This window comes from Cordyceps militaris (assembly GCF_000225605.1).
Source record: "Cordyceps militaris CM01 unplaced genomic scaffold CCM_S00003, whole genome shotgun sequence".
Taxonomy (NCBI): domain Eukaryota; kingdom Fungi; phylum Ascomycota; class Sordariomycetes; order Hypocreales; family Cordycipitaceae; genus Cordyceps; species Cordyceps militaris.
This window is the reverse complement of record NW_006271971.1, coordinates 996,983-1,009,079: the sequence shown is the minus strand read 5'-3', so window position 1 is coordinate 1,009,079 and position 12,097 is coordinate 996,983. Positions and strand designations below refer to the sequence as shown.

Genomic DNA, 12,097 nt, shown 5'->3' with positions numbered 1-12,097 from the left:
CTTGGCCCGTCCGGGGTATAACGCCATTGCTCTCGCCGTCCGCCCAGTTGCAGAACAATACTAAGTTGACAAAGAGTTCAACTCAGTCCGCGGGGAACAATACTTCCATGCAGCTTCGACAATATCTCGCTTCAGATAGTAGATATGCTCTCACAACATATAAGAAGGCCTCTATCTTCCCTTCATTACCTCGATTTAATCTTCATCACATCAAGTCTCAGATCAACATCCAACAAACAAACATACCAAACCTCCTTATTCATTCTTAACCAAATCTCTCATCATGCCTGTCCTTCAGCACAACAAATCCACTCGCGGTTGCCAGGGAAAGAACGGCAGTGGCTCCCTCGCTCGGGAGCTCCAGGCCCAGGCATTCGTCGTTGACCATGTCGAGGCGGACGAGAATGCCACCTTCGCAAAGCCAGCGGCCGCCGGCTCAAGCGCCGGCAAGAGCTTCTCCGGCTATCAGGCGTGCACCATCATGTAAATCTTGAATATACAACAAGATTTTGGGTTTCGCTTCTTTCGAGCCCGACGAGTACCTGGCAATCACATCGCTCGTCTACGCCGCCCCATTTCTCAAGATATCCCTTACTCGCCAATTTCAGCTTGCTATTTCAAAATCGATTGGCTTTGGTCTTAAACACATATGTTTGCCACCAAAAGCTATTTCTTAACACCATGGTTCAGCAACATTTCCGCGGCGACTTACAGCAGGTCTGCAATGTTGTGCAATTAAATAACAATGTGGGGACTTATTGGGCAGTGTATAACTTTCTCTTCTTTATTATAGCTTGAAATTGTGGCTTCAATGTTAATCCAAAAAAAAAAAAATTTCTATGATTGGTGAGACGAATGATTTGGTAGCTTCATGCCTAGCGTGAATAAAATTTTATATTACTTGATACAACGCCTTGTTTGTTGCGTACTTTATCATGTGAACAACCGTCCCCTTATTCTGCAGCATAATAATATGAATTCGACTAAACACTGTGGTGGGGCAAATATTGGCGGTGAGAAGCACAGCAACGGCAGAATGTTGAGATTTTCCTATCTGGACTTTTTTTCTGGCTTGCTGCCGCTGCCTCTCGATAGACTCGGAATTTTCCTGAAGACTAACGAAGTGAGATTCAACTACCTCTTCAGGAACCTCAAGTTGCGAAAATGGAATCACTGAAAAGCAACCCGCGAAAACAAGACAAACTTTCTCACAATGCTGCTTCAAAGGTCACGTCGCACGTCGATGAGTCTTCCGACGAAAACAACGACGGCGCTCTGAAGGTTTTGCTCCCCATCTTCCAACTTTGCGCACTCGATTGAGGGCTAACTCGGATCTATATAGTTTGACGTTGATGGCGTCGACGACAGTGATACGTCTGAGTCCTCGATTGAGCTAGAGAAACGCCTGCCGAAAATCACGAGACCTACCGAAACGAGCAAGATTTTGGCAATTGATGACGACGATGGTGACGATGACGACGAAGAGGACGAAGAGGACGAAGATATCCCTGTTTCAGACCTTGAAGATCTGGACGAGGAAGAACGTGAAGACATGATCCCACACACCCGCTTAACCATAAATAACACGTCTGCCCTCCTCGCCTCTCTTGATCGCATATCCATTCCTACAGGAGCCTCTGTACCATTCACAACGCACCAAATCGTTGTATCTTCTGATAAGACAGCAGCCTCTATCCCTGATGTGTCGGATGATCTTCAGCGAGAGCTTGCTTTCTATACCCAGTGCCTCGAAGCCGCTCGACAGGGTCGAAACAAGCTTCTAGCCGACGGTGTGCCGTTTTCCCGACCAAAGGACTACTTTGCTGAAATGGTCAAGGAAGATGCGCACATGGAGAAGGTCAAGGCAAAGCTAGTGGAGGAAGCGTCCGCGAAAAAGGCCTCCGCCGAGGCGCGAAAACAGCGTGACCTGAAGAAGTTCGGCAAACAAGTACAAGTCGCAAAATTGCAAGAGCGACAGAAGGCCAAACGTGAAACGCTGGAGAAGATCAAGACTTTGAAGAGAAGTACGACGCCGTATCATCGTGCAACTAGAATCATTCGCTAACACGGACATTTTAGAGCGTCAAGAGTCCAGCGGAGACGTCGGCACCAAGGAGGGTGATTTGTTTGATGTGGCTGTTGACGACGAGATCTCCAAGCACTCTCAGCGATCTAGTGCTACGCGTTCTAGTGCTACGCGTTCTAGTGCTACGCGTTCTAGTGCTACGCGTTCCTCATCAGGATCGAATGGGAAGCGCCTGAAGAAAAATGAGAAATTTGGCTTCGGGGGTAAAAAGAAGCACATCAAATCCGGGGACGCGACGAGCTCGGGCGATTTGAGCGGTTTCAATGCCAAGAAGATGAAGGCTGGCAGCAAGTATAAGAAAGGCACCAGTCGCCCCGGTAAGAGCCGGAGAAAGGCCATGTCGAGCAAGTAAACAGCAGCGACGATAGCTGAGATGATTTGGGCATGGTTTTTAGGCGTCTAGTTATTCATTATGTACACCTACTTATCAAGCTATCTACCCGATTTTTTCACGGTCGGGGTATCACCGCATTTTCACGCATAAAAGGGTAGTTGTAGAATTGGAGTGGAACATGATTCATCCAAATTCATCTATGAAAACAAAAGGATATATAAAGATTTCGAATGAACTGAGGGCAGAAGCAGAAGAAGGGTGAGCGCCAAAAAGTTGCATAAACCTAGTAGTACCTTGGCGGTCAAGAGGTATCAGGCTTGCTACCTACCTAGGTAGGTACCTCTGTACCAAATCAGTTGTGCCAGCCAACAAGCCCGAACTTTTGTCGCACACCAGTCCTCCCCGATGCGAAACATCGCTAAAATGTTATTCAACCCGAATAAAACGCAAACTGATGCAATGGCCAAACTTTGAGTAGAATTGTCCGAAATATGTATGCATTGGTGTTTGTCGAACCTCGAATCTTCTGAGTAGCCAAAAAACTCGGCCGAAGCGAGCAAGAATAATGATGCTACAGTCGTGTCGTGTTTCATCAGCACAAAAGTAGCAGTCATTTCGTAGACAATCGTTGGAGCACGAGACATGAAAAATTGTAAGCCCAAGTCATAACCGTCCATATGCGCCTGAAAAATCCCATGGTATCGAACGGAGAGAGAATGCAGAGTGTTTCGAACCGCGTTGTTATGCAAAGCATCCATCTCATACCGATTGCGACTGCGGGTGGCATCAGTGTGAGAGAGCCAAAGATCATAATATATATCGCCCCTGACATCGCTGTGTCTAATCATTGGGAAGCTGCGACACACCAGTGGCGATGGAAAGCCCAGGCGCTCTTTTGACATTCCTTGCTGCAGTATTTCGTCCGACGGCAACGACGACATTTCGCGAACTGTCGTGGAAATTCTTCCCAGGTTCCACATTGATAGTATGCGCACTGTCGAATACCACCGCGAGTATCATCCTTGCGACATAAATTACGCATGACCACGCCAGCCCAGTATTGCATGTCAGTGCTATGATATCTGACAGTGAACTTTTCAACCAGTGGGAAAAGATTGAAGTCATTTGGTAGCAAATATTCTTCGTCGACGGCCACACAATCGTCAATCTCCTCGCTATCACCTTCGCCATCGAGAGCTGCGAGGTCCTTGCCAATGGCGAGCCTGGGAACCAGATGGCTGTTTTGGAAATATGAGCGGAGCCCGCAGTATTTTGAGACGTAGGCAAGAAGTTGAAGTGACATGAGGACATCTTCTTCCCTCGGCATAACTGCCAGCATCTGTGGGTTTGGCACGAAATGGCGATCGAGCAGGTATCTTGGCACCGATGACGTTGACGCGTTTGGCTGGGGTGGCGAGACCATGGACGGGCGGTTTGGAGACAGCCCAATGGGTGGGACAGTAGCAGGAGCTACATCACTGCCAATACTTCCATCAATGGGAGAGCGGTGAGTGATGTTGAAAGCACCGGTATCTTGCGCCTCGGAGACAGCTGCACCAGCTAATTCGAGAGATTCGGTAGCCAACATTCCTTCGCCATCATCCATGGTGATGTCCTGGATTCCGACAGCCGACCGCATGTCTCCGGTTCCAGTCATCTCAGCATCTGGCGATTCGTCGGATGGCATGCTATCATTGTTAATATCATCGGCTTCGGCAGTAGAGTTCTGATGACGAATCGATGGCCTGCGGCGCTGTGGAGTTGTATCGTCAATAGTGGCAGTGGGTATCACGGTCGGAGAGCGTAGTTGAGGAGGGGGGAGCGGCGTTGTCGGGGAAGTTGGCTGGGACACAAGTTCGGACTGCCCTAGGAGTGCCATGGATGCTAATCGATCAGCGTCTCTGACAGGACGTAGAAGACCATCAATAGCCTCCATTAGCGGGACAGCAGGTGCTAGGGATTGGACAGCTTGTCGACTTGCGGCGGTCTGGCCCTCGGTCGCTCGAAAATTGTGACGAGGGCGGGTTGGCGTAACTGCGAGACGATCCGATGTCCCTGACCTTGCAGGTGACGATGCTGAGGAAGATACTGCTCCTTGGCGATGAGCGGCAGTAGATGGTCCCGCATAGCTGGCTGTAACATCTATCGATGGTGGTAGCCCCTGTCTCCGTATTGTTCTTTGTTCGGTCTCGTTGCGTGAAGATCTATTAGCGAAGAGACCCGAGGACCTGGACGATACGCGGTGATCGTGGCTGCGGTGTCGGTGATGATGTTCGTGTATCTGTTTCTGTTTTGCCTCGTCTGCCTTCTCGCGGCATCGATCAATTACTTTTATGTAATTGTCAAGTATAGTTGCAATGACAGGCACCATGTCAGCCTCGACAACACGCGTGCGCACATTTTCCGTTCCGCGCACACCAATATTGACAACGCACTGAAATGCTAGGTTCCATTTCCACATTCCCATCATATCCTTGCTTCTGCCCTGTTTTAGGATGCAGACGAGCCGTTCGATGCCTCCGTCGACAGTCAAAATATCTCGAATACGCGCGGAAGATGTCGTGAGGTATGCGAGGTGGTTGAGGGAGTTGATCAGGGGGAGGGTCGATGTACAATCAAGCGCCCGGCGGTCATACAGGGCAGTTGTGATGCCCACAGATGCCTTGTTGACATTCGGGATACTGAAGTTGACTTCTCTCATTTTGGCAGTCTCCTAGGTGAACAGGGCGCTGTTTCCGCAATATTGCCCGAGATGCGTTTCACGGGGGAGCCGCCGCCACGGCGTGAGGACTTTTGATACGACCGGTGCCAATCTCCAGTAGTAACTAAGAATTTCGCGACCTCGAGTAAGCCGCTGGGCCGTGGTTGGTTAATTCTGTGATGGTGGTATTTTTGCAGTCGGATTCGGTCGGGGCACTAGAAGTTGGGCCGCGAGAATAGGTCCTTCGATATTGCGGTACCGCGGCGTAGGGACCGTGCAGGTATTTCCCGGTAATAATCGTTTTTTGGTGATGACTGCGATAGTCTTGAGGGGAAACGACTTGCGCGACGTGAAATGACAGCGATGGCCGAGCAGGTCGTGTTTCAGGCAAGGCTTTAGGGCCGCCACGTCGAGGGGTGAGGCAACTGCTTCGAGTGGTGGCAATAGGGCGGCGGCAATCTATAGTTTTGGCGAGCTGACAGAGAAATACTGTTTCCCAACGACGCTCACCGATGGGGCTGGAGAGATGCGTTTTGACGAGGCGAGATGAGGAGAGTTGAGGAGGAGGTTGGCTGACGAAGACTTCACTCCTCTAGTTAGCGACGTCAGGGAGATCTAGTGTGTGTGAACGGACCGCTCCGGCACAGTCAGTAGTGGTGGTATTAGGGAGAGCCCACTACCGACCAGGTACCTGGTACATAGTAGGTATCTCTAATAAGGTAGACTAGTTAGTCTAATTAATATAATATAATAATATTATTATTATTAAATTAATAAATTATAAGAATTATTTATATATATACCTACCTACCTATATATAAGTTAGGCTTAGGCTTTCTTTAAGCTAGATTAGGTTTAAGGCTATTATAGGTATATTCTTAGGATACTCCCTTTTATACTATAAGAGATAAGTAGACTAGCTTTTCCCTCCTTTCTTACTCTATAAGAGAGTTAATATTATTATAATACCTACCTATGGATACTCTAAGGCTAGTTCTTAATACCTTGCTGCTATGTTGCTTACTAGGTATCTATGTATAATTGTTCTACTAACTCCTTTGGTAGTGGATAGTCTAGTATAAGGCTATGTTCTAGGTGGTTAATAGCTTGCTGCTTCCTTCTTCCCGTGAATGCCATGTATATCGTGTTAAACTGCTTTAGTTGTTTCTGTGGCGTAGGCGAATTCAATAGGAGTAGGCAACTCCGAGGCCCGTGTTTCTGTCATCTGGCGGGGATATCCTGTAACTACAGGACACAACCGTAAAATCCGGTGCGTGGTGACGCCAGAACTGATTACTACCTAGTACAACTCACGGCCTGTCATCGGTCGGTATAGTGGCACGGGGTGCCTCCTATATCCAAGCGCGGCTAAATACAGGGTAGTGCCATTGTGGCATTTACACCGGGCGCAGAGCCAGCGGAGCGACTAGATCAAGATCAACCACCCCCGTATGTGTAGATCCCCACAAAGGTCATACATACATCGCCCAACGTGGGCGTCAGATGAATACGCACAAGAGACTCCTTCTAGGAGACTCATGTGTCAACCTAGTAAAAGGCAACACGCGCTTCACAGCCGGCGCCGAGATGCCATGCGCCATTGACACAGAAACAGGAACGAGCGAACACCAATGCATCAGTCATTTTGCATTTGCGTGCAAAGCCGCGCCAATTGTCCGACAACTCGCGAGCGTAATAATAACAGCTACATAAAATACTAAGTATGCACGCGAGGGTATATAAATGACCGCAACAGGTATCAGAGTCGCTAATCCCCGCTAATCTTGGCATGCCGAAAATACTTCATACCAACCCACGCCACCACAACCCAGACCCAGGCCATTACACATGTGAGTATCATAAGGGCCGGATAGTAGCCGACTATGGGAAGTGTTGGATCATCCTCCAGCTCAGGCGGCGCATAAGGCGTTTTGCCAACGTCCCATGCCCAGCTCCAAATGTCAAGACATGAGCCCATGCCAACAACAAAGACCAACCATGTCACAGTGAGGACAACCCACCCCCACCACTCCGTTTCTGCGTAGTCCCAATCAGCATCCGAGTTAGGTATCGTATTGGTGGAGAGGCCGCTGTATGACAGTGGTGATTTTGCCGGCTGGAAGGAACTTGGTCGAGGGGAGGTCCCTCGTGTGGCAAAGTATGATTCCGAGCCCGAGGAAGATGCCGATAAGTTCGGTCTGGTGGTGACCAAATTATGTGAAATATGCAGTATATCATCCTCATCCGTTGTCGACGTATCCTGTGTTATCTGAGCCTCTGTATTGTGGTCTGGGCTGGCTAGTCCAACCTGAGTCCCCAATGATACTGCACTCGGCTTTACCAGAGCGTGCATTCGCGCAACCTCAAGACCCAGAGCATCATGACTGCCCAAAGAAGCCGAACCATCAAGGGTGCCAGGGACTAGGGGGTATGCCGTGGCTTGCGCTGTATCAATCGCTAGAGATCTGCCGTCGCGCTTGTCACGCTGCGCTCCTCTGCCGAGTAAGGCAACCTTTCTAAGGGAGCCGCGCCGTCGCCGTGTCTTGGGTTGCGCTGCTGCAAGATGAGAATGAGATGTGACATGGCTCTGGGAGGAGCAATCGCCGGCCGCTGCATCACCGTGCTGCGTCTCCAAGTCTGGCTTCACGACGGGAAGTCTAGAGAGCAGCCCTGAGACTGCGGATGGCCCTTCTCGACGGGGCAACGGCATAGAGCCAGCCTCTGTATGTGGCAATAATGCATCCATAATCTGCGCCGTAACCCAGTCCACTGCAACATCAATACAAGGAGCGGCCAGATCGGGTGGCCTTTCGAGGTGTCGGCGTGGGCTATTTCGACATCGTAAATGGATAGGCGCAACTTGTTACGAGATCTGGGTTTCAACGTCAGAGAAACTCGAACAAATCTCAGCGCCAGAAAACTTACGGAATAGTGCGATCTGGATGTAGACGCGCCAAGTTGCTGATATGGCCAGGTGTTGTCGAGGCTATTACCTAGGTACCTACCTAGTGCTGAGGTAGGTAGGGAGGTAGTTCTAGCCCCACTTTACCTTACGTAAATAGGTAGGTACCTACCTATGTATATAAGTAAGGCCTATTTTTTAAATAAGGTATTTAATAAGTATTTTACTTTATATATAAGTTTTTATTATAATATTATTATTATTATTATTAATTTATATTAATTAAAGCCTTTATAGTATAGTAGTTCTATACTAGGGAGTTCTATATAGGTTAGTATATATATTACTAGTTTAAATCTAGCTAAAGGTACCTTAAATAATTTTCTTCTAAAAGTTAAGTAGTATAGCCTACCCTTATAACTAACTTATAAGGAAAATATAGGTAAGATAACTATAAAGTTAGCTAAAGTAAAAGCTAGAAATAATATATACTAACTATTATATTACTTAGCCTTTAATATATAGAATAAAGCTAAAAACTATATAAATATTATAATATATACTTATAAATAAATATTATAATAAAGAACTATTTTACTACTTAAATATATATATAGATAATAATAATAATTTTTATATACTAATTAGGCTAAATAACCTATTTAGTATCTTTATTAATTATAAAGTAAAGAAAAATTAAAATACTTAAAGAAAAACCTTATTTATATTTTATAGAATTCTTTATAATCTTATTTTAAAGTATATAAAAGTTTAATAAAACCTTTCTTAATACTATATATTAGGTTTTTATTTATATCTTAGTTTATATTTAGCTTATATTACTTTAGTTAGTTAAGTTTATTAATTATCTTTTTTCTTTTTAGATTTTTATTTATATTAAAATAGCTATATTTAATTCTATATATCTTTAAACTAGTTAAGCCTATTATCCTTTTAACCTCTTAATTCCTTCTTTTATTTTTTATTTTTATTTATATTAAAAAAGGCTATATTTAGCCTTATATACCTTTAGGCTAGTTAAGCTTAATTCTTATTATAGCCTTTTAAAGTCTTTAATATTCTTATTTCTTTTTTTTTTAAAAGTTCTTAGCTTTTATTCTTTCTTAATATTTTTTTTTACTCTTAATACCTTATACTTTACCTCTATGGCACAGTGGTTCTATGGTATGGAGTTCTGTGTGGGTTAGCACACGGATCGCTAGTTTGAATCTAGCTAGAGGCACCCTAAACGATTTTTCTAAAAGTCGAGTAGCGCGGCCTAGCCCTATAACTAACTTATAAGGGAATATAGGTAGGGTAACTATAGAGTAGGTCTAAGGCAAAAAGTTAAAGGCATATACTAATCACTATACTACTTAGCTCCTTAATATATAGAATAAGGCTAAAAACTATATAAATACTATAGTATATAACCTTATAGAAGGCACTAATTAATAATAGGCAGCTTTAAAGCTAGAAGAATAATCTCCTATTACCTAGTATATCTAGTACTTACCTATACTATATAACTAGATAGAAGTTATATAATATAATAACTTTACCTTTTACCCTATATATACCCTATTAGTCTTAATAGGTTATAAGCCTAATAGTACTTATATTATAAAAGCTACTAATAAAATAAAGAAAAGTATTAATTTCTTACTAAATTTACCTATTATCTATATAAGCTAATATTTACTATAAAACTTAAGAAATTTATAATTTCTTATATATAGAAAAAGGAAAGACCTTAAACTCTAACTAATCTAAAGTATATTTAATAAGTCTATTTACTATAAAAATTCTATATAAAGAAAAAGAAATTCTATTACTATATCCTACCTAGTAATTTATATATAAACTCTATATATTTATTTTATATATATTATAATATAAATTTACTTAATATAGTTATAGCCTTTAAATAGATATACCTATTAAATTACTTATTATAATCTATAGTTCTAAATATACTTACTAAATTACTTACTATAATTTATAGTTTTAATTATTATAAAAGGTATATAGTAACTACTTACTTAGTAAGAAGAATTCTTTATTACTTATTTAAATACTTCTTACCTTTAAATAAATATAAAGTACTTAGTTTAAAAAGAAAGACTATATACTTAGCCTATTATCCTTTTTATTATCTTAAAATTCTACTTTCTTAGTAAGTAGTATTATTAATAACTTAACTCTTATATATAAACTAAGATCTTCTTATAGCCTTATTACCTACTTTATTATTTAGTACTATATTCTTAATACTAAAAAAGGTATTAAATATTTTAAAGTTTAAATTTAAAAGTAACTAGGTTAAATAGAAGCTAAAAATAATTAATATACTAAAACTTAATAATCTTAATAGATTACTACTAGAAGGCTAAAGAAATAGCTTTATCTTAACTAAGGCTTATAATAGTAAGACTATAAAGAATCTTATCTAGAAATAAATATAGAACTAGGTTTATATTATTACTTTTATTAATATAAGCCTTAAAGAATATACTTATAGCTTTATTAAGAATAAGGTTATAGTATTAGATATAATTATAGCCTTTAAAAAGTACTTTAAACTAAAAGGTATTATTATCTTTTAAACTATAGCTAACTATTTTTTAATACTAACCCTTACTTAATATAGATTTATTAAGAAACTTATTATAGTACTTATTAATACTTAGGCTAAGTAGTAATTTCTTAATAAAGACTTTAAAGTCCTTAAGGCTTTAATAGTATATCTTTTTATTAATAGTCTTAATAAAGAGTTTAACTTCTATATTATTAAGATAGCCTTTTATCTTATTTTAAAGTAGACTAGTAATACTATTATAACTCTTATAATTATACTTATATAGGTAATTATAATTATAGCTAACCTTATTAAGCTTAAATAATAGAATAATAAAAAGTCTAAATAATAAATTACTTTAGTTATTATAATAGCTACTAAAGGGTATTCCCTTTATAGTATAATAAAACCTAATACTACTAGGTACTTTTATTCCTTCTATAAGCTTCTAGGTTACTTTAATAAGTAATACTAAAAGCTATACCCTAAACTCTATTTAGTATTATAACTAATAGGGTATATATAGGGTAAGAGGTAAAGTTATTATATTATATAACTTCTATCTAGTTATATAGTATAGGTAAGTACTAAATATACTAGGTAATAGGAGATTATTCTTCTAGCTTTAAAGCTACTTATTATTACTCCTACTTAATCTATATTAACTAAGAAAAATAACTAGAAATAACTATAAGGAATAAAATAATAACTATAAGGAATAAAATAATAACTATAAGGAAAAGTAGTAACTACTATAGCTATTATAATATACTATAATAGTAGCCTAATTCTCTTACTTACTAATAAGTATAATAGTACCTATTAGTATATCTAAGTTACCTTTTTCTTCTAGGTATAGAGTAGCTTATAGTTATACTAGGTATAAAGTAGCTTATAGTTATATTAGGTATAGGGTAGCTTACTACTATATAGGGGGCCTTACTACTATATAGGGGGCTTTATAATTATTATATTTTTTACTTTTTACTTATAAGGTAATTTAACTTAAAAACCTATATAAATAAATTTTATAGAAAATAAAAGTTATACTATAAACTATATTTAATAAAGACACCTTATCCTAAAGGCTATAAAATATATAAAGGACTACTAGCTAAAGTATACTAAGTACTATACTAGTACTAAGTATATTATAATAATACTATACTAGTACTAAGTATACTATACTAATACTATACTAATACTATACTAATACTAAGTATACTATATTAGTATTATACTAATACTAAGTATACTAATTAATTATAATAGTCCTAAAAGTAATAGAATAGTAATAAACTTATAAAGGCTTAGGCTTTTATAAGATTATAGCTATAGAAGAGCCTTAGTAGCTATAAGACCTATAGAGCTTTATAACTTATAGTTATAAAAGGCTTACTATAATACCTTTAAAGGGTAATACCTTAAAGGTATAGTATTAGTTAGCCTATAATAGTCCTAAAAGTAATAAAATAGTAGTAGGCTATAGAGAAGTC

At 40.3% G+C, this 12,097-nt stretch overlaps 3 protein-coding genes across 3 annotated transcripts; 1 reads left to right on the top strand and 2 right to left on the bottom strand.

The window, feature by feature from the left end:
* Positions 1-1,164: 1,164 nt before the first annotated feature.
* On the top strand, positions 1,165-2,438 carry CCM_03931 (rRNA processing protein; the record flags this gene model as incomplete). Its single annotated transcript, XM_006669079.1, has 4 exons — positions 1,165-1,281; positions 1,343-2,024; positions 2,080-2,175; positions 2,242-2,438. The coding sequence occupies 4 exons, from the start codon at positions 1,165-1,167 to the stop codon at positions 2,436-2,438; spliced, it is 1,092 nt and encodes a 363-aa protein (XP_006669142.1).
* An 826-nt stretch (positions 2,439-3,264) lies between these two features.
* On the bottom strand, positions 3,265-5,121 carry CCM_03930 (MYND domain protein (SamB), putative; the record flags this gene model as incomplete). Its single annotated transcript, XM_006669078.1, has 1 exon — positions 3,265-5,121. One exon carries the CDS (start codon positions 5,119-5,121, stop codon positions 3,265-3,267), a length of 1,857 nt encoding a protein of 618 aa, XP_006669141.1.
* Positions 5,122-6,366: 1,245 nt separating this feature from the next.
* CCM_03929 (uncharacterized protein) lies at positions 6,367-7,867 on the bottom strand (the record flags this gene model as incomplete). Its single annotated transcript, XM_006669077.1, has 4 exons — positions 6,367-6,410; positions 6,436-6,489; positions 6,696-6,826; positions 6,939-7,867. 4 exons carry the CDS (start codon positions 7,865-7,867, stop codon positions 6,367-6,369), a joined length of 1,158 nt encoding a protein of 385 aa, XP_006669140.1.
* Positions 7,868-12,097: the final 4,230 nt, after the last annotated feature.